At 39.0% G+C, this 27,059-nt stretch overlaps 1 protein-coding gene across 12 annotated transcripts in view; it reads right to left on the bottom strand.

Moving 5' to 3' along the window:
- NFYC (nuclear transcription factor Y subunit gamma) overlaps positions 1-26,732 on the bottom strand; it is a gene marked incomplete at both ends in the record, with an annotated part of 48,662 nt that extends 21,930 nt beyond the window's left edge. For 10 of the 12 annotated variants that reach the window (XM_084243163.1, XM_084243167.1, XM_084243166.1 and 7 more), the window contains one exon: positions 6,651-6,755. In XM_084243163.1, coding sequence (XP_084099289.1) covers positions 6,651-6,755 — 105 coding nt within the window. Of the gene's footprint in view, positions 1-6,650; positions 6,764-26,562 lie in introns of those variants that run through there. The other 2 variants (XM_084243159.1, XM_084243165.1) reach the window with 2 other exon arrangements.
- Between the last annotated feature and the right edge of the window lie 327 nt (positions 26,733-27,059).

Raw genomic sequence — 27,059 nt, 5'->3', positions numbered from 1 at the left:
ATGCTCACCTGGGAATTTGCATCATCACATTATGGAAGGAGCAGCTACTATTTGAGATTTAGTGTAATTAACATGCACCATTAACTTTCCCTTCCAAGGCCAACAGAACACCTCAACTCTATGTCAAAGGTGGCAAAGGGATATTTTAGAAAAACATTGCAAGTCGTCCCAGAATCCACTTACTGATTACACAAGGAAAAGCAACCACTAGGACAGAGCGTACACACACACATCTAATTTTTCCACATATATCCAATAAGTTGCCTGACTACTCAATCAGCTCTGCAAACTTCTAACACCAATTTTTTATCTTTCCCTTTTCCAAATTAGCAATAACATTTTCCATGAAGCCTCTACTAAAACTAACCTTGGAAAGGCAGAGGTTCTGAAGTCCAGTTTATTAAAATTTCACCAGAGGCAGTAGGGCACATTCTTTCTATTCTTATTTTCTCTCTTCCTCTTTAATTTAGTCATCATGCAACTCAACTAATAGCAAATGTATGATACCTACCACTATGTGAAATATGGTTATCTATTTTTATCTTTGAACAGCTTGTAGTTTAATTGTTAGAGTCTGTCACATTAAACATTGTAATCCCTTATTCTATACTAGAGTAGGGCTATAAAATCCCACGGGGACACAAAGAAGAAAAAAACCAGCTGGCAATGGGGGGTTGGAGTGAGTGACAAGAGTTGGCAAATGTTCCACAACGGGGCTGACATCCAAATTGGATCTAAGGGATGCTACAAATTTGCTTGTGGAAAGTATGAGGATGCCATTCAGATCAAGGGAACAGCATATGCAGAAGCACAAAAACACAAAAATTATGGTCTATCTAGTAAGTTTTAAATATATGACCTGACTACAGATGGAAGCAGCAGAAAAGGAAATGCTGGATTAGGGCCATACCTTAAAGGGATTTAAAAAACTTTTAACCACAGGAATCAATCACAGGTCTTCCTTCTTGCGTGGCATATCACACAAAATGATATTGCTAAACAGAAATGTCAAAGAGAATACTAGGGATGATAATTCCTTTGGAATGCTTCCCAGGATGATATATACAGCACAAGTTTATAACCACAAGACTTAGCTCTCTTGCCAGTGAGCTTTCATTTGGCTTGGTTATTCAATATAATTTCCACAAGAATTTTCTAAATGACTTAACCAAAGCTCAAAATTTGACTTAACCAAAGCTCTCCAATTTGAAAGAGTAAAATATTACTTTTAGGATTTCTATCATACCATTCTTTAATCAAGCAACAAGGGGTCAAAGATAAAGAGATTGTATCATTCTCACCATGGAAAGTTATAAAAAAGTGGTATAACTTTACAAAAAGTTCTATTCTAAGCCTCACTCCCAACCTTTTCCTTTGTGAGAAACTTTCTCACGATCCCCAAACTTCGGGATCTCATGAGACAGTGTGTGAAAAAGTAGATCTTTAGATGAGGGTGACGATGTGTGTGTTTCATTATTGTTAACAATAGCCCAGTTTTCTAAAATCTCATCCTGGCTTTCCAGTCACATATTAGGGTTTATAATAAGGGCTATTGGAGAGGGGAGCCCTTTCACTATCAGCAGATTGAGGTCCACTAACTTGGCTTTTTATTCAATGCTCCCTTGTCTTGGCAACTATGCAACTGATGTAATATTTAACTTCTGATGCTGATCTAAATGGAGGAACAATGGACACATAACTAACTTTTTCTTTTTACTCCTGGAAGTGATATCAACAAGGTGAATGAGCAGGTCCTCTTTCAGAACATTCTAGTGCTCCTGACCACCTTCAAAGAGCTACATTTAAAATGCTGCCATCTGAACCTGCCAAGTTTCAAAAAGTCTGAATTTACTCAATGAGAGTTCAGAGCCAAAGCAAAGTCAAAGGGCCTCAGACTGCACTACAGAACATCCGGAGTTTCAAATAATGATGAGAAATCCTTTCTAAGGCACTCTGGCAAAACCAAGATTCTAATCCTCTTAAAAGCAGTGATTTTCAACCATGCCTGCATATTAGAATCACCTAGGGAGCTCTTTAAAAACACAGTGCTTGGTTCTACCCCAAACTAACTGAATCAGGAACTCTGGAGGGTGGAGTTTGGCATCATTTTTGATCTAAACTCCCCTGGTAACTCTGATCCACAGTGAGGGCTAGGACCACTGCCTCTGATGGTCTAAGGCATCACCTGGGAACTCAAAAGAAATGCAGACACTCAGGTTCCACTCCAAACCTACTTAAATCAGTATCTATATTCTGATAAGACCCTCAAGTGGTTCATAAAGACAATCAAGTTAGGGCAGCACTTATCTTGCAGATAAGTCTGATTTGATTGTAATGTTAATAAAGTCACTGTCTAATCTGGTGGCACCAAAAAACAAAAAGATGTTAACTGGCAATTAAAAGAAAGTGACCTAGGCATCAAATTGCAGCTAATTGATGGCTGAATAGGATGCAGAGAATAGTTAAGGGAGAATTTAGAATTTTCAAGAGTCAGCATTGTTGCTGTTCCACCCACCCCCTAAAAAGACAAAGGTAGCTTTATCTTCCTCACTATAAAAGAGATTTAATGGGGTAAAATTCATTTTTTTAAAGATTTATTTATTTATGCATACAAGAACTGGGTACAGGCCAGAGGTGTGGGAGGTGAGAGGATTCATCAGAGACAGAGTGGGGAGCAGAACAGGCAGACTAACTGAAATGCACTGCTAAGGGGAGCAGCAGGCGAGATAGAAGAGGTCTGCTGTGCCATGGGTAGCTCCCGGGCCGGCTGGGGATCAAATTCGTGCTGCAGAGGCTGCGGATAGCTTCCTAGTGTTGTGCTTAAACCCTAGCGCCACCAGGGAGGCCATAATGGGGTAAAATTTAATGCCAAGAAGTCTGCCAATTATTGTTTTCAGAGCTCTGCTGAGCAGGAATATGGTATTTCACACAATCATCCTGGAATACAATCATTGTCATATGATTTTTAGTAACTTCAATCCCAGCTGACCACCACCTGGACTTATGGACAGTTACAGCGCTTTTAAGAGTAAACAATGTGATGAGATGAAAGATAAAGACTGCTTTTGTAGAACCTAGATAAAAATGACTGGGGTCAGTGTTTCCAAAATATAATGAAATAAATGATCGAGCAAACTTCAATTGCTTTTTTGAGAACAATCTTTGTCCCAGTCTGAGAGAGACAACAACAGTCTCAAAAGTCCTACTACTTATGTTTGGCTAGTTTGAACATCAGACTTTTTAAAAGTCTATTAAGACATTTTCAAATGTCAACCTAACAGGAGATCTGAGGGAAGTCTAGTTATAAGTGCTGATGAGTTCTGAAGGGCATCGACTAAATGCTAAAGAACCTGGCAGAGAGGAAAATAAGAGTCTTACATAGAAGAGGGAAATCACTCCAATTTTACTGGAGTGCGTTCTCACTCAAACTTGTCAATGATGTTGCTCTGCACTAAATCTGATTTACTCAAATACTTATTATTTTTACTTAGTATATATATCAATTATTAAATGGCAAATGTCATTGTACGGGTCTTCTTCAAAGACAGGAAGAAAATTTTACTCATCAATAGAAAAATGATTAAAGACAACTTTCCTCCTTACTGTTCTTTCTCTTTATTCACTAAACATAACTAAAATTGAATGTCTCAGAGTAGTCTACTTTTAACCTCTGAAGGACTAGTTCTCTAGGTACTAAAAGTTGGCCAGCTTTGTTGGGAATCAAAATGAAAATTAAGACAAGGCGAGTAAAAATCAAAGGCCAGGGTCTCAAAGAGATACTTGCACATCCACCTTCACTGCAACATTACCCAGTAGAGCCAAGAAGTAGAGAGACACAACCTAAAAGTTCACTGACAGATAGATGAACAAAATGTGGCACATACTCATGTATGTGGAATATTATTGTTTTAAAAAGGAAAGCAGGGGGCCTCCCTGGTGGCGCAAGGGGTTAAGACGCAATCCATGAAGCAATCCGCAGTCACTGCAGCACGAGTTCAATCCCCGGCCAGGGAGCAACCCACATGGAGCAGCAGACCTCTCCTGACTCGCCCGCTGCTCCCCTCAGCAGTGTATTTCAGTTGATCTGCCTGTTCTGTTCTGCTCTGCCTCTGGTGAGTCCTCTCACCCCCCAAGCCTCTGGCCTTTTCCTCAGTTCTTGTATGCATAAATAAATAAATCTTTAAAAAAAAAAAAAAGGAAAGCAATCCTGCCACATGCTGCAACGTGGATGAACCTTCAAGATAGTATTGCATGTGAAATAAGTTCAAAAAGACAAATACTATATGATTCCACTTGCACAACTGGACCACTTATAGTGGTCAAATTCATAGAAACAGTAAGTAGAATGGCGGTTACCAAGGGCTGAGAAGAGTTGTTGTTTAATGGGTCTACAATTTCAGATTTGCAAGATAGAAAATCCTAGACATCTGTTATACAACAATGGGAATATACTTAACACTACGAACCACACGGTTTTAAATGGTTAAGATGGTAAATTTTGTTGTAGATTTTTTTAACATAATAATTTTTTGAAAAGTTTAATAAAATACAGAAAAGTGAAATGCTAAGCTTGAACCTCCAGAGCTTTTCTGACCACCTGCCCAAACCTCCAGCTGGAACACAGACTTGCCGCACACCCAGTCTAACCACACCCCAGAGGGCTCTAGTTTTACACCAGGCTGAGCCTACCACTAAAGCCTGATAAGTTTAACCATGAGGTTACTCCCAGAAAATTCTCTACTTTTGACTTCATAATTTCTTCTCCGTTCTTTCTTCATATATGAGACAGTATAAGCAATTATCATCTTTAGACTGCAGACAATAAACAACTGACTTCAGTGGAAATTCACCTGTGAACACAGGCCACTCTGAGATAGGCCAACCCAAATTCAACTGCTGAAAAATCATCCATAGAAACAAATATGACCCAGAGGTACATCCAGAATATGAATTAGTTTTCTCCCCCTGAGTCAGTGGGCACTTAGCACAATAAGGTTTTTTTTTTTCTGTCCATCTCCCCCACCAGAATGTATGTTCTGTGAGTGCAAGGATATTGTCTGTCTGGTTCACTACTGAATCCATAGCATCTAGCATCGCCACAGTGGTACATAATAAGTATCTGTTGGGTGAATAAATAAAATGACTTAGTACATCAGAGGTTAAGGGTCAAGAGTTTCATGAAACTGCAACATTAGTTCTATATTAGGAAGGAATCCAGTGTCTGCTCTGCCTGGACACTATCACCTTCAGGGAAGGAATATCTAACAGAGTTCCTTTAGTATTTGCTAAAATGATATCAATGGAACATTCTTCATTCAGAACATGACATTATACTACGAAAATAATCTAATTTTTACCTGTCTCATCTCTTACTACCATTGTTATAACACTTTACTCCTACCCACCACACCCCTACTACCTACACAGTAACCTCCAGCCACTCTGAATCTCTTACGAATGTCCTAAGATATACTCTTGTGCTCTTTCCATCTGGTGAACGCCTACTCAAAATTCAAGACCAACAAAGATGTTCCCTTTACTTAAAGCCTTTCTAACACAACCAAGAAGGAACTATGTCCTCCTTGCTCTGACTTTGACTTTTTTTGCTTCAGAGTCATCACTGTGCCTGACTCAGTAAGTGTTTAATAAACAGTTACTGAATAAGTGAGTCTGGTTATAATTACTAGATATAAGCTCCTCAAGAATCAAGGTTATACTTGGTTTTTCTAAGTCAATGTTTCTCAACAGGGGATGATTTTAACCCCAAGGGGACATTTGTCAATGTCTGGAGATATTTTTGACTGTTAAAGCCGGAGATGGGGTGCTGCTGGTATCCAGTGAATAGAGGACAGGGATACTATTAAACATCCTACAATGCACAGGACAGTCCCCATACCCACAAATTATCCAGCTCCAAATGTCAATAATACTATTGTTGAAAAACCCGATTTAAGTGTATTTTTTAATATCAGGAAAGAGGGTCTGCTTACAATAGAGCTGTTTAACCAACAGTTTTGACCAAGTTGTAGAAATGTGGCAGGGCCAATAGATCAGGCCTAAGAAAAGAGCTACATCTATGTAAGGAAGGTGGAAGCTCTGCTTTTCTGCATTCACTAACATATACATATCACATTAAACTAGCTCCAAGTCAAAGCAGTCACTATAGGCCACATGCCTAAAAGAGAAACCACTAAGATACAAAAAGAGCCATGTAGTTACCTCACCTAAAATAAATTATATTTTCACTTTCCCACCAAAGGTCAGGAATGAACTATGCCTTAGTGAATGAGCTTAAGAATAAAAAATGCTTTAAGTATTCATCCCATAGCTCTTTACATTCTTTAAAAGTTTCTCACTCTTGGGCCTCCCCTGGTGGTGCAGGGGTTGAGCGCTGGGCTGTGAAGCTGCCCGCAGCCTCAGCAGTGCTGGTTTGATCCCCAGCCATTGGCGAGGGTCCCACATGGTGCGGCAGATCTCTCCTGCCACACCCGCTGCTCCCCTCAGCAGTGTATTTCTTTGTCAGTCTGCCTGTTCTGTTACCCGCTCTGGCTCAGGTGAATTCTCTCACCCTCCCGCGCATCTGATTGTACCCAGTGCTTGTATAAATAAATAAATCTTAAAAAAAAAAAAAGTTTCTCACTCTTTCTTACCACTGTTAAATTCCGGATTTCTTCCATGACACGAGGCCAAAAGGACTGTAGGCTTTGCTGGGCATCACTGCTGCTAGTGCCACCAAATCCACCTTCTGTGGACATTTTGACAACTGAAAACAAACATGAGAGACATGAGAAATAAGGTCAGACCTTCTGTCCAAGTAAGTCATATCTCTCCTTATTTGTGTTTTCACTCATTCAATTTTCAGTCTGAGAAGGTATATAATGGTGCCAAAGAGGCTTTTAACACAGACTCAGCAAAAATACATGGAGGAAATGACTCCCTTCTACCACCCAGATTATACCACAAAGACAATCAAGGAGCTCCAACTAAAAATCCTAAAATTGCTAGAAATCCAAACTAAAATCTTATTTTGAATCAAGGGCTTTCAATGTCTTATCTTGGGGGAGGCCCTTGGTTTCCCCAGTCTAGTCTATAATTTTAAATCCTATTCCCCTCCAATAGTTTTCCAAGTTCTGCATGGCTTCTCACATTCCATGCCATAATCTGTAGCAGATACAACAAGGGTTCCCAGTGATTAATACTATGAAGAAATGTAAACCAGAAGTCTTGAGAAATAAGAGTCAAGGTTATTCTTTTGTTTTAGTACCTGTAGCTTCATTTCTTTTGGGCCATTGATGAATATTATTCTTTGTATTCTCAAATAAACCTACCCCAAAGGATATAAAAGCCTAAAAGAAAAGCAAATAATTGAATGGGTGGCACAGTCTCTGAACTGAACTACCTCCCAGTTCTCGCCTTACCTGAACTTTGCTATTCAGCACAAAACCAAAGAAAGCACACCATCATAGAAGTTTTACAGAGGGTTAGAAACTAACAAGAAATTAAACTTTAGGTTAGAGTGAAGACAGAACCTGCATTTAGTTACCTATTTTGTGATGGGGGAGACAGAAACAAGAATCCCCACATCAACTTTTACTGCAGATAATATTGTAATGGCTTTAAGAATTTTAGGGGGTAAGTAAAATACTCCAGATGGCTTAAATGTTTATTTGGAAAATACTTAAATGCAGAAAGTTTAATTAAACACAAAGGATGAGAAACTTAGTGACACCCTGAGAATTTCTATTCTGAGAGATTACTTGAAAATGTTACCATTATCCATGCCAGTGGCAGGATCCTGGGAGAGAATTATGGAAGTCATTAAGAACTAGCTCTAGGAAGCTCTTCTCCTTGCCTGCCTGTCACTATGCAGGTCTCTTTTTTTCTTTTCCCTTTTCCTAATAAACCCATTCCTTTTAAAATATTTTAAAAAAACAAAACCTAAGTCTGGAGGCCTAAAAGAAAAGGACAAAAGCCAGGAGTCACATGACCAAATGTGTTACTTTCCAGGCTCCCTGTAAATGCATGCAGCTTAGCAGGATGGAATGAAAGGTTGATAAATCTAGACTGTGAGGATATTTGATTCAATGTTTGCCTGAATTTTTCCTAAAGGTCTCTGATTTTTTTTAGTTTTCCTTCTAAAGGAAATGACGAGAGGAAAGAAACAGAAGGAAAACAAGAATACAATCTTCAAACAGATTTCATTCTGGTGTAATGACATTAGTGGGTGGTGATGTAATGGGAAAAGGTTTGAAGCCAATTTCTGGCACTAGAGGCCTACAAGCCGCTCTATATATCAACAGGAACTCTAAGTACTAGGAAGCAATACGATCTTGAAGTTTCTACAGAGAATTCAAGTGAAGAGTGTTAAATCACAGTTGGAAATGACTAGATAAAATCTTGAATCATAAATAACCAAGTAAGGTCCTCTTAACTCACATGATATGTTCACTTACCACTACATGCATACAGCCTATACACACTATTCTCTTAGATGTGCTAATGATGAATAAATCAATCTGAGGGGATGAGGGAAAGCAAATAGTTTAAAAATGAACAATGATGTAAAAAAAATTAATAAATAAAAAAGAATGAATAAATCAAAATAGAGTAACATTTATTTTTAGTAACAAAGTATAGGATACTCTAGACAACAAAGCAATTCACTCTGACTTTTAAAGTGGGGCAAATAAAGAAATCTAGAAATTAAGATAACGGTCAAAAAACTTTAAAAAACACCTAACCTTTTATTGTATGGACTCATGGGTAGGCTGGATCTTAGGAAAATCTGCCACGTAAATTGCTATGGTCAAAGGGGGGAAGATGCACAAATACCAGTGCTATCTTGCATACTTGCTAATGATGAGTAGGTTTAGTCTGAATTCAAAGATTTGTGAGATTTTAGAAAGGTGGTAACAAGTTTGAACTATCTTCTGATCTCTTACCATAGACATTAATCAGAAAGGCGCACAATGCAAGAAGCACTTTAAAACCATCTGTATGTAGTTTGCTTTTAAATTTTTGAGTTGCCCCAACTAAGAATGAGTTGGGCACAATCATTTCCCAAACTTCTGTAGTCAGTCAGTAGATTTTGAATGAGCTTTTGGCAGTCTCATAAACACATACTGTGAGAGTGGGGGCTGGGTCCAAATTACCAAATCTCTCTGGACACAAAAATGTACTAAAAGTTAAGTGTTTAATTTGAGATGCCCATGTGTATTATCACAAAGAGATAATGGGGGAAGAGACTAGTCAATGTTAATATCCTTTACATTTTACTGTATTACAGAAGTTTACAACTAAAAATGATATCAGGAACCACAATACCACCCCTCTAAACAATGGCACAGTTCTACTACAAACCTCTACCCAGTCCCCTCAATCTCACTCAAAGTGGTCTTCAGCTTAAATATGACCTTCTCCTTTTCCAGTTCTTGGAAAATGGCTCAGTGGTAAGACATTCTTTTCTATCTGTGGACTGCTTTGATGATTCTTCTTTACATTAAATTGAATTTACAAAGTTCCTTTTAAGCGTTGGATTTAGAATAATAGCCACTAAGACTTTTCCACCCAGAAAACTAATTTTCTAAATTCTAGACTGTCCCTTCTCATCACAGTCAGAAGACCCTCTCGTAAGGATAAAGAGAAAAAGATCTAGAGCATGTCTTAGAGCATCTCTACACAAGATGATTAGTAGCTAATAATTTTAGTATCACTTGAAAGGATATACGTTGCTATTGCAAAGTTCCAAAAAAGGGTGAATATTTCATTTAAAAAGCTTTCCTTTAAACAGATCCAGTTTTTACATGGGGCTTTAAAAATTAGACCAGGGCCTCCCTGGTGGCACAATGGGTTAAGACACAGCACTAGGAAGCTAGCCTCAGACACTGCAACATGAGTTTGATCCCCAGGCGGGGAGGTGACCCACATGATGCAGCAGACTTCTGACTCGCCCACTGCTCACCTCAGCAGTGTATTTTGGTACATCTGCCTGTTCTGCTCCCCACTCTGTCTCTGATGGATCCTCTCACCCTCTACATCTCTGGCCTGTACCCCAGCTCTTGTATGCATAAAATAAAATAAATCTTTAAAAAAAAAAAAAAAGCAATGGCTTGCCTTTAAAAAAAAATTAGACCAAATATCAAGGAACCAATTTTATGAAAACAAACTGGTGTTCTCAGTATTTTCTGCCTAAGGCACATCTTAACGTTAAAATAATAAAATAATAAAACCTAATCATAAACACAAATTTTGCTCACCAAACATCTCAACAAGTTTAAAAAAAACCAAACAGCAAACTCAGTTAATATTATCACTTCTTTTTTTTTTGCCACAGAAATAACCTATTTATAACATCTCCAGTCCATGGGAAATGCACCAGGTTTATTTTCTAGGGTGATGAGAGAATGTAGGTATTTAAAGCAAAGAGATTTATATTTCAGGATCCTTTTTATTCCATGTTAAACTGCTCTCTCCACCACATTTATATACAGTTGACAAGGATAAAACTGCCTTAAAAGCAAACCACATTAGCTTAGATCACTCTAATGAAAAATGCAATATAGAATTTCCCATATTTAATTCATTATTAATATCAGATTTATCATTCACATTCATTAATTACTTTATAAATACTTAAATAAGCCTGCTATTTAATGATTTAATAAAGACTTAAGGATCAGATGAAGTATTGAATGGTTGTTGCTAGAAGTAATTTCAAGTCCCAATATCTATTAATTTACCTGGTTTTAAAAACAGTTTGCGTTCCAAAGTTAGAAAGGGAAGCATCAAAGTCCATCAGGAAAACACTATTTCTCCAATGCTCAGTTCAACTGTCATCTTTCCACAAGTTCTTTTTAAATATTCCTACCTGGAAGTGGTCACTCCTTCCTGCGGTCCAAGTCCTTACTCTATAACCTCTTTCTGCCCTCACATTACCTTGCATGATCACTATTATGTGTATGTCTTATTATACATCCCCTTCTGGTTTACAAGCGCCCAGTGGGTAGGATATGAGTATGATTTATCTCTGGATTCCTCATAGCATCTAGCACACAGTCTGATATGTAATTACTCATGAATGAAAGATTAAGAGAGTTGGTGGGTATGGCCTTTCTGAGAAAAAGATACCTCTTGGAAAGCTTGACCCTGAAATAGACTTATTGGGATTACTTGAACAACCAATGGAAGTGGTCACACATGATGTCGTAGGAAGCTCAGAATAAATGAGGGTCTGGATCTTTACACTAAGAAGGAACTTCATATCAGAAATCCACCTGAGGCAGACTGCCTGAAGTGAATTTAAGAGAAAAGGTATGATAGGAAGAACACAAATACAACCCCCCACCCCCACATATGTGTGTGCACACAGTGCTGGAAGTTGCAAGGCGGACTGAAAGGCTAGAAACAGGGGTGTATACTATTCCCAAGTATAACTCTTTTAAAAGCCAGAACCCTTCTCAGAAAGGTAACCAGGACAGATTAGAAAAATCTGAAAAATTAATGACAATAGATAAGGAGCAGAAGGAGGGCAAATACCTCTATTTGGCCATCCATTAGCAGGAAGACAGGAGAAAATCATGGAGGAAATGAGATGATTCAATCACGTCACTCAAACGTGGATAAATCTAGCTGTCACTCTAATATCCAGTTACTTTTTATCATTCTTGAAGAAAGAAAGAGACCTAAGCAGTTTCCAAAACATCCCAGAAGCAGAATGCTCCTCTTTTAAGATTCTCTTGGAAATCTTTCAGGTTCTTGCTCTTGACCAGGTACCATGCTCGCCAAATCCTCCCTTAGTGATATGCCTAGATGTGGAACAGGATGCATCAAAATGATCAACCTCATAATATACAAAGAAACACAGGGTTCTATTATAATATTCACTGGTTTCTGAAACACTATACCTTTAGATTTTAGCTCTCTAAACCGTCTGAGGTAACTAAAGCCAAATGTTGATGGGGAGATCATACCTAAAACCTTACATCACAAGGAAAAAGAATACAACATATTCCCCTAAAATGAAGTCTAATCCTTAACTAATGCTGCTTCCTATTAAAGTACTGGAGCTGACCCATCCCAGACAAGTTTTACCTCTCACTGCCCAATGCAAGGGAAGGCAGGGTGACCGGAGAAGCACACATCAAGGAAGAAAGCACTAAGTTTAGCTTAGCACTAGAAAAGTTACTATTTAAGTTCTAAAGCCTTACCTGACTGGATACCAGCTGGTCATAATTACCAGTCTATTATTACACAGAACCCACTACTTACGAATAAATAATGTAGCCTCATTGGTGACCCCTTCCCCCATCTTTAAGTTCAATGTTTGAGGATAAGTCTATTTTTAGCAGCAAGCAAGTATGATGTCATTTTTCAAACTGCCTACTAGGAAACCATGCTTTCCAAATGACCAAGGAATGGAACTTAGTCTTTAAAGTTAGCACACTGCTCTCCCTATAGATCTGCTCACAAAGGCACATTTTCAAATTGGCAGCACACATACTTTTCCTTCAAAAATACGTTTCTGTTTGCTATCTACTACAACATAATCTGTTTACAAATGGGCCAGATCATAAAATAGATGTAGTACAACTGGAAAAAAATAAAGGCAAAGCAACTAACATAAGCAATGAAATTGATAGGAAGGCCTGAACAGAATATTTTAAAATCTTTCTGTGGAAAAGAAAATGGTATGTAAACATCATATTCCACACATTTTCTTCCTCATTCCTTCATAATGGTCAACTCAAATCATTCCTACATATATGACAAAAATAAAACTATCAGTATTTGCATGATGTAAAAAGACCAAATATTTTATCAAATTTTTGTAAAATAAGGTTCTGTTAACCATAGCACACGGGCCAAATCTGGCCCACAGTCTGGTTTATGAATCAAATTTTACTGAAGACTGCATCCCTCATTCATTTACATTGTCTACGCCAGCTTTCACTCAATAAAAGTAGAGCTGGGGGTTACAACAGCCAAAAGTAAGATCTGGTCCTTTACAAAAAAAGGGTAATTAAAAAACATACACACGGGCCTCCTCTGGTTGCGCAGAGGTTGAGCGCTGGGCTGCGAAGCTGCCCGCAGCCTCTGCAGCACTGGTGTGATTCCCGGCCGCCCGGCGAGGGTCCCACATGACGCGCAGACCTCTCCTACCGTCCACTGCTCCCTCAGCAGTGTATTTCGTCAGTCTGCCTGTTCTGTTCCCCACTCTGGCTCTGGTGGATTCTCTCACCCTCCCATGCTTCTGACTATACCCAGTGCTTGTATAAATAAATAAATCTTCAAAAACACATACACACACACACACACACAAAATGAGGTAATAATATTAAGACCCATTCTAAAGCACTCATAAGTGTTCTATTTCATTGAATCCTTCTATGACAGGGGTAGTGTCATCCCTCATTCGCCGAGTGCCAGAGATTGAGAAGCTTTCCCTAGATCACCCAACTGTTACATGGCTCCCTCACCTGTTCCGCTTCCATTAGGAGTCACAGGGGCCAGCCTCCTTTGCCCCACAAAAATATAACTAATCTCTTTAACCATCCAACCTAGTGAGAGTAAATAAATTCTTGCAGGAATTATAGTAACTGGTTTTTCAGCCTGAAGACTGACGGAGAACTCTCAAATGAGCTACACATAGAAACTGTGCCTGTAGCCTGAGTTAAACTATATCCTAAAACAAAGACTTGTTTTGCTTACTAGATCCCTTTTGAGATTCAGAAACCCTGAGAACCTCTTAACAAGCTTCTGGTAAGATTCTATGTCTATATGTGCCCAAGTGTGTTTAAAGAATGTTTCAAAGATGCCAACTTTAGAGTTTTAGGGTTTACAAACTACTTATTACATACATAACCCTCAATTTATCTTCTACCCAGCTCAGTGACTGATAAAGATAGCAATATTACCCCAGTGTTATAGATAAACTGAGGATTGGGTATCCGAAGTTAACTGCTCAAGATCACAATATAGTAAATGGTGAAGCTGGAAACACAAAAGCTCTAAAATTTTGTTCTTTTATTCAAACTGTTGAGAGAGATGAGCTGTCTCACTTGGCTAACTGACTCAGATCCTTAAATCGAAAGATCACTTTTATCCACTTGCTCCCAACATTTCTGTGGCAACCACAGAAGGGAAAATGCAGTGCATCTCCTATAACATCTCTCTCCTATTTCACTTTGCATGCCTGTTACTCTCTTCTGTTTCATCCTTTCTCTTTGCATGTCTCTCGGCCAGTCAGCAGCACCTATGAATACTTAGCTGCGAACAGCTGGGGGCAGTAAAGTACAGGGTAAAATACAAAAAGAAAATGTATTGGACGTGGAGGCTCTCTGGCTCTACTAACCTGCTGTATGTTTATGATCTTGGGCAAATCACTTAACTTCTTCAGACCTCAGTTCACCGACAGCACCTCACAGGCAGGCAGTTGTAGCACAGAAATGGGAAAATACAGTTATAAATGAAACCACAATACAGTTAGAAGACTGAAAGATGTCAAGCATCACACAAATGCCAGACGGCATTATCATCATTGCTGCTCATAACACAGTAACATCGACTGGCCTGAAGAGCACCAGACACAGTAGCAAGGCTGACCGAACCTGTTTCCTCTTCTCTTCTAGAGTACTTAATTTTCACCAAGTTTCCTAAAAGCCCAGTTTCAGAAGCACAGAAACAAATGTGTGGAAATCTCCCATTTAAAATCTCCCATCTAAAACTGAAGTAAGTTTTAGAGTTCTTTAAACTATTAAATTTAGAATGAATGTACTAATTCCAAATAAGCAAAGAACTCAAGATGGAAGTGATTAGGAATGCTCCAAATTTAAATCTCAGAACATCAATGATCTGTAGCTACACATTTTCCCCTTCAGAATAATCCAAAAACATTTCAATTCTTAAAACATGCCTCCTTGAATACCTCAGACTCTTCTGTAGGTTAGGTGTGTGTGGATGTTGTCTTGCAGAAGGAATCTTGTTTGCTGTGACAGAGGAGACCAGGAGTCTAGGCTACATTCCACCCCACCGGGCCCCACCAACCAAGTAAAGAGATTCTGTTCTGAAAAGACCTCTGGCCGCTTCCATGTCCATTCAAGACCCTGGAGTAAAGTAAAAGGAATTTTTAAAACTATTTTAATATTTTTTTTAAATAGCACTTTAAGAAGTTTACTTTTACAGTACAACTGTACTGTCAGAAATAATTGTTATAAGAAATTAAACTAAATAGACACATTCACTAGTCAGTGACCACTAAATTTCTCTCTCCCCAAGAAGTCAGTTCTGGCACTGATTAAAATCTGTTTCTACAATTAGCACACTGTAGCACAAACACTTTCTTCAGACGTGTTTATGTGACGTATTATCCGGCACATTATTTCTTTTCTTTTTTTTAAAGATTTATTTATTCATGCATACAAGAACTGGGGTACATGCCAGATATGCGGGAGGGTGAGGGGATTCACCAGAGACAGAGTGGGGAGCAGAACAGTCAGACGAACGAAATACACTGCTGAGGGGAGCAGCAGGCAAGACAGGAGAGGTCTGCCGCTCCATGTGGGTATCTCACCAGCTGGCAGGGATCAGACCTGCGCTGCAGAGGCTGTGAACAGCTTCACAACACTGTGTTCAACTGCCGGCACCACCAGGGAGTCCCCAGCACATTATTTCTTAAGCCTAAAATTTTCATGCTCATTATTTACCCCTACTTCTTATGCAACTGTCTTTGTTTCTGGCATATTCTCAAGCGAGTATTTAATACACATGAACTGAATGAACAGAACATTCTCAAGAATTACTTTTAAGACCCTAAGTATCTTAGCCTCCTTTTGAGTTGTCTTTGAAATGTGTGGATGGGGAAATCCCTTAAGTACACGTGCTTAGTTATCAATAACATTTGTGCAGGGTCCTCCCAGGTGGCGCAGCGGGTTGAAAGCAGCACTATGAAGCTGTCCACAGCCTCTGCAGTGCGGGTTCGATTCCCAGCCGGCCCGGGAGATTTCCCACATGGCATGGCAGACCTCTCCTGCCTCGCCCACTGCTCCCCTCAGTAGTATCTTTGGTCTGTCTGCCTGTTCTGTTCCCTGCTCTGTCTCTGGTGAATCCTCTCACCCTCCTGCGCCTCTGACCTGTACTCCAGTTCTTGTATAAATAAATAAAAATCTTTAAAAAAAAAAAAAAACCCTCTGTGCATTAAATCAATGGAAGAATCAAAAAAGATTGGGGATGGAGAGAAATCATAAGACTCCACTGGAAAATAGAAAATTGCACTGGTGATTTAATCCACTTAGAAAAAGTGGGAGAGGGTAACAACAGAGAATTTTCAACTAAAACCTACAGGGTGTGGTAAGAATGTCAATGAGTTTGGCTGTATTGACTTGGCAGTATGGATTCTGTTGATTCACAGACACAATGAATTCTGCCCTCTGCTTAGAGTCTTTAATCAAAAAGTCCTATAAATGAAGCTGCCCTACTCCTGGTACTGGGGAGGGAGGGGGGAGAAAAAAGAAAGTAAGAATGAGAAGAACAAATCCTCCAAGCCAACCAAACCCTAAACCTCCCACCTCTAAGTACACAAGCTGTCAGGAACTAAGACTGTAAAGACTAGTTCAAAGAGTGCAAAGCAAAAGAGATAGTCACACTGATCCCTTGCATTTGTGCACATTTTCACTTTGAAAAGTTTCTCTTCATATTTCACTTGTTTTGTTTTTGTTTTTGTACAAACACAGCACAGGTACTAATAATCCCATCTGACAGATAACAATACTTTATCCTAACAGACTGAGGGACTTGTTCATAAGTCACAGGGCAAGTGTAAGCTAGAGCTGGAACTGAAACCCATATGCTCAGATTCTCAGTTCTGTGCTCTGTTACAAGTTCTCTTCCCCTTTTGGAATTCATAATTCAATGGAGAACCAAAACCATAAGAACCTGTGGGTCTTCTCAGCCTGGAACATAAATCCATCAAGCTTTTTATCTTTAATTTTCCCCATCATTCTCCTGAGAAAAGTACTCCAAAATGCAAGATGTCAGATTCTCATACATTTCAAAGTTTAAACAGGAAAACTTAAGGGTTTTCAAGCTTGTTAAAGCTGCAACTATCCACAAGGACTGGGACTTGGGGCTATCTGGTCACCAACCAAGAGTGGAGATGAAACAGTCTGGTAGATCAATATTGCTTTCCAGAAAGACACTAATTTTTTCTCTTTAGTTCAAAGAAATCGCCTTAGCCTAGCCCCCTTGTTGGAAATGTTTCCACAGCTGCACACTTACAGAAGGAATGCTCTGGTTAAATTCTAAGAGTGTTTTGAAACTATAGCTGCTACCCTGTGGAAATGGTGACATCCATTTGCACAATCCTCTAAGAAATCAGCGTTCTTTTGTTCTAATTACCTCACTAGGGGTAAAGCAAAGATTATAAATCACAGGTAGGAAATCTAGAGCAACTGATTATTTAAGAACACCATGACTCATCTAAAAATATCAGTCTCAAAAAATAAATAAATGAAAATAAAAACATCAGTCTCTCTGGTCCAAGACAAAAACCCCAATCTAGAAGGTGTTCAGTACATACCACAAAGTGTGCATTAGCACAGCTAAGGAATACCATAGACACAACTGTAACCGCACATCTATTTGGAAAAAGTCCTTCAACTACTTACTGACCTAATCAAAATTTATGAAAGACAATTTCTCAATACACTGGAAGTACTCATGTAGGATCTATGTGCACTATGCTTTGTTCTGGGGGAAAAAAAGGCATTTGTGTTCCCATATGTAGTTTGATTAAAAAATTAAAAATAATTCAGTTTGACTGTATATTCGCTCCCTTTATGATCAACTTATTAAACAGTCACATTATCTAAGATTATGTAAGAAGCCTGGGGTAATCACCACCCCCCTTTTTAATGTGTGTCTTTTGGGGGAAAGAGTAAACACAGGAAAAGGGGAAATGGGAGGAGGAATTAATCCCATAAAATGGGCACAAAGTAACAAGGAGCAGTGCAAATGTTTGTATCACTAGACTGTCTCTTGTTTCCTAATCCAAAAAATAAGGATAATAATCCTCTACCAACCTTAGGTAAATACCAAGTGTGAATATAAAACAACTCCAATAACTGTAAAGTACTCAGTTTCACATAAACATTACATAATAATTGCATTCTTAACTACTGTCAAGAGTAGCTTCATGGGCATCTGGCCAATTCATAAACAGGAGACAATAATCATGGAGTTCAGGATATAATAACCAAGTAAGAATGAATGGTTGGAAATTTATCACTACTTTAGCAAAAAAATTGCTATTGCCTTTATTTTTAAGATTTGTTTATTTATGCATACAAGTGCTGGGATGTAGGCCAGTGGTGCAAGGGGTGAGAGGATTCACCAGAGACAGAGTGGGGAGCAGAACAGGTGGATCTAGAAATACACTGCAGAGGGGAGCAGCGGGCAAGACAGGAGAGGGCTGCTGCGCCATGTAGGTTGGTCCCTGGCTGGCCAGGGATCGAACTCATGCTACAGTGGCTGGTAAAAGCTTGATAGTGCTGTGTCTTTAATCCCTTGCGCCACCAGGGAGGTCCTATTGCTTTTATTTTAGATTGAAGATAACTGCAATATAACTAGCCTAGAAACTAATGTAAGTGCCTTATATTTTAAGAATTCTGCTAAATCCTGTCCTATTCCTGGTAATTTATTGTATGTGGTGCTCATTAGTGTGATCATGATCACATGGTTATAAATTACTTACTAAACAAATACTGCCAGATTCCTATACGTGTATTTACAGTTGGCTTAAAGTAGAATGGTACCATTTGAGGCTTTACAAAGCTAACACCAGTAAAGTCAAGCTCAACACAACTCAGAAAAACTCTAGTCTGCGACTGGACGGAGATGTGACTGTAATTAAAGCTTAAGCAAGAAAGCTTAAGGTCACACACACACACACACCCCACCCCACCCCCCACCCCCCGTCCGTCCATCCAGGAACTACTGGGTAACATTTCCAGGAAATATGTGTACATTTTCAGAACAAGTGAAGGCCACCAGATTCTAGGGCAGTATTTCTAATCTTACATATGAAGGCACACACACAAAAAGTTAGTATTAGCTTTTTGAATTTTTAGCGTACATACGGGCTAATATTGATGCCCTCACTCACTTGTCACAGGTCACGTTTTATTCATGATGCTTTAAGTACTCTGTAGACTAACAGCTTTACTTTGCATGTGTGCCAGGATAAAAGAAGTTATACATAATCTCCAATTTTAATTAAACTAATATTTATAAACAAGTGGCTTCATTTATTCATAAATAAACAAGTGGCTTTTTAGAATATAGAAACTAATTCATATGTAGAAGCTGCATGTTCAGATAAGAGGTGACTCGACCATGCTCCCTTCAAGATGATTCAACTTCAGGGTCTGACTTTTTTTGGGTTTCCATCTTTAGCACAAAGCTTTATTCTTCTGCCCATTCTCTCCCATCCCACCCCCCAAATTCAGCTATAATCTCTATGAGCTTAAATTCCAAATATATATTCCAAATATATTATTTCTCCGGAGTTCCAGTTCTGCATGTACAGCTGCCTCCTGGAATCTCCATTGAAAAGTTACCTAGAACCCAAATTCCACGTGTAAAAATTACATCTATCTTCTTCCTTCCCCAAAATTGCTGCTTCTAACTTCTCTCTTTCTACCCTCCAGTCACTCAAGCTTAAAATCTCGGCATCCTGGACCCTTCAATTCTATTCCAATTACATGTTAAATTCTGTTAACAGTGAACAATGGTGTTCATCCTCTCACCTTCCTTCATACTATAACTATTTCACCTCCATGTAATAGTAAAAATAATAATTAATACTCATTTAGCACTGTGTGCCAGGTATATTTCTAAGTCTTTTAGATTGCTCTCTCTTTTATCATTAACAATCCTTTAAAGGGGGCTTCCCCTGGTGGCGCAGCAGTTGAGCGCTGGGCTGCGCAGCTGTCCACAGCCTCTGCAGTGCCAGTTCAATCCCCGGCCACCAGCAAGGGTCCCACATGGCGCGCAGACCTCTCCTGCCCCGCCCACTGCTCCCCTCAGCAGTATACTTCGTCAGTCTACCTGTTCTGTGCCCCGCTCTGGCTCTGGTGAATTCTCTCACCTTCCCGCACTTCTGACCATACCCAGTGCTTGTATAAATAAATTAATTAATTAAAAAAAAATCCTTTAAAGGTTGTGAACCTGTACATCAACTCACTCATTGTTCACAGTTTCTAGTGTCTTCTACTCATTTCTAAATAGTGATACCTAATAAATCTTATAAAAGCACAGCTCTGATAATGCCACATCAACCTATTCAAAAAGTCTTCAATGACTCACCAAAGTCAAGCAGAGTTCAAATTTCCTAGCCTGTAGTCCAGGTTCTCTAACATCTGACCCCAACTTACTTCTCCAGGCATCTTTCCTTTACCATTCCCTCGTGTCCCTAACACATCTCCCCTTGAGCTCTAAGCAGAGCTTAACTTCACTGCTCTCTTCAAGCCACAGTGTACTTTCTGAAATCATGACCTTGCTCCTCCTGTTCTCTATGCCTGGAATGTCCTTGTCCTCACTTCCCTGAGTCTAATGCCCAGTTAAACTGCTTTCCTTAATTCGAAAGCCAGAAGCAAAGGTCTCCTCCTCTGAATTCTGTTCTTTCCACGTCAGTTTCATACACTTGAAAAACAATGGTTTTCCCTACTAGATTGTTAGATCCTGGAATAAGATTTTATTTGTATATATTTTGTTAATCTCCATATAATAGACATGCATGTATGGTGAATTGATGAAAGCAAATGTAAAGCATTCAACTTTAGTATTTTGTGAAAGAACTACAAACTGTAAGAAATACAGCTATAAGAAAATATCTACTTTCTATAAGAACTATATAGTTTAAGTAGATAAAGGAAAAATTCATTTTATCTAAGTATTTTCAGTCAATCAGGTCTTTTCCCTTTGGGTTTTGTTTGTTGTTGTTTTGTTTTGTTTTTTTAATGTAACTGAAAGTATGGAGACAGACCAAAATGGTAGTACTTCCAAGAAAAAAGGATAACCAAGTGAATCAGCACTGTTTGCTGTGGCTATTTTAGTCTCTTTATTTCCTTTGAACTAAGGAACACAAGGTCACAAGTTATGTTGTGCCACTTTAAAGTTAAATATTTACTAGGTGCTTTTTTTCCCCCTTTAGTTCTTTCTTTATACTGGAATATATCTTCATTCTTACCCTTCAACTGCCCTTTTTCACTGCAAGATGCAGAACTGTAATTTAATTTGTAGTAAATACTCTAAATAGAGAAAACAGTGGGGTCTGGCTTTGGGATGCAACATGAGAGACAGGAAGGTAATACAAAAAGAATCTGATCGGGCCTCCCCAGTGGCGAAGCGGTTGAGTGCTGGGTTGCGAACCTGCCCGCAGCCTCTGCGGCGCTGGTTCGATCCCCGGCTGCTCCCCAGCCACCGGAGAAGGGTCCCACATGGCGCGCAGACCTCTCCTGCTGCCCGCTGCTCCCCTCAGCAGTGTACTTCGGTCCTTCTGCCTGCTCTGCTCCCCGCTCTAGCTCTGGTGAATTCTCTCACCCTCCTGCGCTTCTGACTGTACCCAGTGCATGTATAAACAAAACAAACAAATAAATAAACATGCCTCTATTTAAAAAAAAAAAAAAAAAAAAAGAATCTGATCAAGTTCTGAAGAGTTGGACCCAAAGAAGCAGCAGAAAGAATAGACTGATAAGAAAACTATACTGTGAAATGCAGACATGAGGTGAATACCAACCATATCTATTATAATTTTCAGTCAGAGCATACCTCAAGATTTAAATGTTACATAAATTGCATAATTCAAGCTCTCACTCTTTCAATAATCTGAAACTTTTGTTCAAATATATGAAGGTGATGAAAAGAAATTTAACTACAGAAGAAAAAAATTAACAATTTAAAGTAGATTATGGTCTATCAGAGAATATATAAAATTAAGAGCAAAAACCAAATCCACAACTACCACACACATGCAGATATACAATACCTCTGTGCTGGTGGAAAGAATACATAAAATCAGCATGATTAAAATACCACTTTGGGAGCATAAAGACAATGATTTTCATTTCAGCCTTCTCAAATGCTTAAAATGAGCCTGGGATCTTTATTAAATACAAGTTGGACTCACTTGAAGAACCAAGTCCAAACTTGTTCAGGAATTAGCTTGTTCTTGAGGTGTGTTAACAAAAATAACAACAACAACAAAATATTGGCACGCAGCTGTTTGCATACCTTAGTTTACTTCCTTGTAACTCATAAAAGTAACCCAGCTCGCTGGGATACCTCAGCCAGGTGGGCACCATTAACTTTCTAGCTGATTCTCAGTTTCATGAAAAAGCAACTGGCTGAGGCAAGAGAGCTTCAGCTCCCAAAAAGGACTGCAAGTCTGCTGCCACAGCAGACTTTCTAAGAGACTCCACATGGAGACTTCCAAACCTCTTTCATTCATGACCAATTTTCTCTGTTCCTTCTGTGTTCAAATAGCAAACCTGTACAGATGTAACAAAAGGAAGAGAAATAAGAAAAATAAAAACCTAGAGGAACATAAGAAATATGCAAGGAACTACATGGCAGCTGAATCTCTGAAGGTGCACAGGCCATTCATTAAAAGGCTTAAAGACTGGGGTACCGAACCTCCTGGGACCTCAACTTACCTACTTTACAAAAAGGGAATTAGATTTAATCCCTAAATGATTTCCATGAGCTTAATTTAGGGGTATTCAAATTCTGTAGGGGTAAATTATTAGGGATGGAGACAGGCAAAAATAACTTGATTCACGAAGAAGACGATGTATCAATGATTAGCTCTAAGAATATTTTTTGGAATTACTGCAGTCACCACTAAGTATATAGCTTCTTTAAAAGGAGACCTCATCTTGTTTTAGGAACAAAAAGTACACAGTAACTTTGATTGCTATTTTCAAACATACACCCCCCCCCCCCGAACAGGAATTTTATTTGGAGATGCTAGTGCCAATATTGCCAAACCTTGTTCTGTCTGAATATGATTCCTTCAACGCACAGAAAGGAGGCAGGCATCAAAGCTGACTAACCATGACCTAGAGGAAGTGACTTAATAGACTAGGAAATCAAATAGATCACAAAATATCTACCCCACCCCAGGGAGGGGAAAAAAGAGTCCTAAAAACAGATGACACCAAGAACATAAAATGGGTGAGAGAAAGCTCGTGGGTTTCTACTTTTTATCTTGGAACTGTATCTCACACATTATCAACTGTGTGAAATTTATGCTAGTGTTTATATTTTGATGAGACCAATTTTTTTTTTAACACTTCCTCCCAATATTTACTTGTTTGATACTACTTTGCAAGCTACAAGTACCCCCTAGCTTGAAAACTGACAGAAAAGAGATCATATGACCACAAGGGAAACCAAAAAATGGCTCTAGTTTACTTTCTAAATATTTGGTATACAAACTAAAAGTGTAACTTCTGCTTGATAAACACCAACAACGATTACAACTTACCTGCAGTATAATGCAAATCTCAGTATCCAATCAGAATAGCTTCCCAGTTTTTATACATGTTTCTAAATTCAGTAAGAGTGGTTTTTGTTTTTGTTTTTTAAAATCACCATTTCTATTTCACGTATTCTAGGAAGTCCTTAATTTTTGACAAAGGGGTTAAAATTCTTTACTAGGAGTCCTGGCAAAGGAAGGTTTGATGGTCTCAATGTACGTATTACATAGGGTCATGTCAGCATAAAAAGGAAATATGCAGGTGAAGGCATGTGGAACCATTTTAAAAAGATGTGCTAGATTGAAACAAACTCCTTTGTTTACATATTAAAATAATGGCTTTTTTATTCTTTAATATACACCTAGCTTCATAACATTTTAAACCCTCCACCCCAATAATTAGGATTAGGAACAACTAATATTTATGGGGCACTTCACAATTTTCAAAGCACTGTGGCATACATGGTCTCATTTGAGACTCACCGCTAAATAGGAAGGTGCTATTTTTAGGTCCCATTTTTACATGCAAGGAAGCTGACACTAAATGGCTGACTTGCCCAAGCTCACAAACGTGGTGATAGTTGAGTGAGGTATGATCATAGGTCTCCTGACTTTAAATGATGTTTTTGCTACTGCACCATGTTGCCTCAAATACAGACTAAATAGAAGCCCAAATCTTAGACCCTATCTAAGTCTCCCCCACCCACCCCCGCCTATCCCCACCCATCCTCAATCTGTTACAGTTAGCTCCAAAAGATCTTTGCTCCTTAAGAAAGTAAACTTTTCTTCATTTCTCTGGGAAACATTTATCTGGCCAAAATGTTAAATGAGGAGATCATACAAACACCATTTGACATATACTGGAAAATATCTTAGTCACCAGGGGTTTTGCATAGGCATGCCTATGTGCATTTTTCCAGGTAGTGGGTCAGATTCTCAGAGCACATGACCCTAAAGAGGTTAAGAACCCAAGCGAGAGGCAGTGAGTGGTTAGATACCTTTGCAAGAAGCTAAGTCCACCAAGTTCTGAATACAAAGACTTTCATCTATGCTTCATACTGTGTCCCACTTACCTTCTGCCTCCCCTGCTCCAGACCTTCTCCCAGGGCCAACATGGTCACTCATCATCTACAACTGTTTTTGAAATCATCTATAAACCTAGAGCAACTGATGAATATCAGTGACTTATAAAAAGCAAATTTCAATTAATTATCTGTTAAAATGTAATCCTTAACACACACTCATTTCTCTTGACTTAACATCCCAGAACGACTGTTTCTTTTTACCATAAGTATTCCAATTCCCCAAACGAAGTTTCATAAACCTAACTACTTTGAACTCCTTAAATGCCATTCTTCACTAAGAACCCTCTACATTACACAGAAGACAAGGTAGCATGCAAGGAATTCCCAATCTGTCAGGCAGTTCACTCAACTATTATACCAAAAGGATTCAGAAAATTTTTACTGGGGGGAGGGAATGGAGAAGAGTGGGAGAGAGAATGAATGCAGCCCTATTGTCTTATTGCTTGAAAACTACTAATTTGAATCACAACATATTCCTACTAACCACTCCACTTGAACAGCAGAAGTACCGTCTCTTTTCATCTTAAATAGAGCTTTTCAATCCAAATTTGTATAAACAAACTTTGTCCTTTAATCTTTCAACTCCTCGGCAGTTTTTCAAGGTCACTTTTGCAAGCAACGACAGAGGCCTACATCTAGCAACTTTGACTACTACACCACTCCAATTCAAAGAGTCCAAAAGCAAAGCCCTATGGATACTCTCAGGTAAATCCTTTTCCGGAGGGGAAGCAAGGGGAAGGAAAACCAACACCCTCCAAACTTCTCCTCTGATAGGGCCTGCTCCTTTTCCCTACCCAGAGACTGAGTGCTGCTGGCTCACTGCTCCACACTGAGTCGGCTGCAGAAATGTTCCAATGACCTTCATTCCATATTGCAAATAATAAGAAAACAAAGAATTGATTTTTAAAATCAGGTGTATTATAGATCTTAGTACATAGGAAAGAAGATTTCACTATTCACAAGAAGTGGCCGGTTACTGATTAGTAACAACCTACGTTAGCTTCTTACCACTAAAGAGGAAAAAATATATCAAGGGCAAAAGACAGGGTGTCTGACTCTTAACTTTTCTACTCACAAACTGCAGGTACATTAGGATTTCAAATATTTCATACAGATAATGAAAAACATTTTGCTCACATCATTATAAAGAACCAAATCAAATCTGACAAAATGTGTGAAATTGGTGGAAAAGATATGCTTGTCACTGCCAATACAGCAGAGAAGAATGTTTCTAACCAGCATCCTAACCTAAAATGTGCATTTCAAAACAAAGATCATTAATAACTGCTACTTATTTGAATCTAGATGCAGACAGGCAAATCAAGAAAGTTACGGGAGAATTTCACATTGGTAAGTGGGCCTTCACCATTAGAACCTGCAAATCGTATTTCACACAAATTCAACAGCAATAGTGTTGCTTCTATCACTGAAAACACAGATGTCAACAAAGTGCATGAAAATAGAAAAAGTCTTACAACAACTCAGCTTATTCTGTAGGAAAGCTTCAGTGCACTTGAACAAAGGAAAATTATTTGGAAAACAGTTAAGTTTACCCAATGCAAAGAGAAAGTGCTTTGCTTCTGTGTGCCCCTGAAAAACGATCAGTCTTTTCTTCATGTACCTGATCTTGTCCATATTCAACCAGGAAAAGATACCCTAGTTGAAGGGCATGCAAAATCTAAACAGAGCAAGGTATTCTAGGTGCACCAAAAGGTATGCATGGAATGTAAAGTGGCCATTTTCTGAAACAGTGCAACTTGCCTACACTCTGAAGCTAAACAGTTTCTACTAGTTTAACACAAAACAAAGAATTAAACTTACCGGGAACTGCATTAATTTTACATGTAGTTATTTATATCTCCTCGGACAGGGAGAATTTAAGTCACTCCTATCCCTCCCCCCCAAAAAAGGACGGAGGAAACAAAAGGCAGCAGGAGATGCAGAAACCTGAGTCTGGAATGTCCACTCCAGTGAAAACCCGAACAGCTGTTCCCCCCACCCCCCAGCAAACTATTCGCCATTTTTCTTTGTCTTTCAGCTGACCCCTGCCTCAGTGAAAAACTCCGAAGCTCCAGTGAAGCCCTGCAGCCTCCTTCCACTTTAACAGTCAAAGGCATTCAATCTAGCATGCTATTTGACACCAAACCTTGCCTCCAGAGTGGTCCCATTGGCTAAGCTGCTTTATTGGCTAAGAACACAAAGCCCTGATTGGCTGTTCACATCATCAGTTACACCTCCTTTGTACACTTCCTGTTTTAAAGTTACCTTGAGAAGCAGAACAGGGGTCAGATCGACTTCAAACTATGGGGAACTTAGGTTTGGAAATGCTTGGCAAATGCACACAGCAGATACACTAGAGCCTTGTGCACTTTTAAAACAGAGGGTACTACAAATTTAGAACTGGTCTTAAAATCACTAGAAAGGGTTGTTACAGTTCCCACCCA

Source organism: Talpa europaea (assembly GCF_964194135.1).
Source record: "Talpa europaea genome assembly, chromosome: 9".
In the NCBI taxonomy this organism is placed as follows: Eukaryota; Metazoa; Chordata; class Mammalia; order Eulipotyphla; family Talpidae; genus Talpa; species Talpa europaea.
This window is presented reverse-complemented; position numbering and strand designations above follow the sequence as displayed.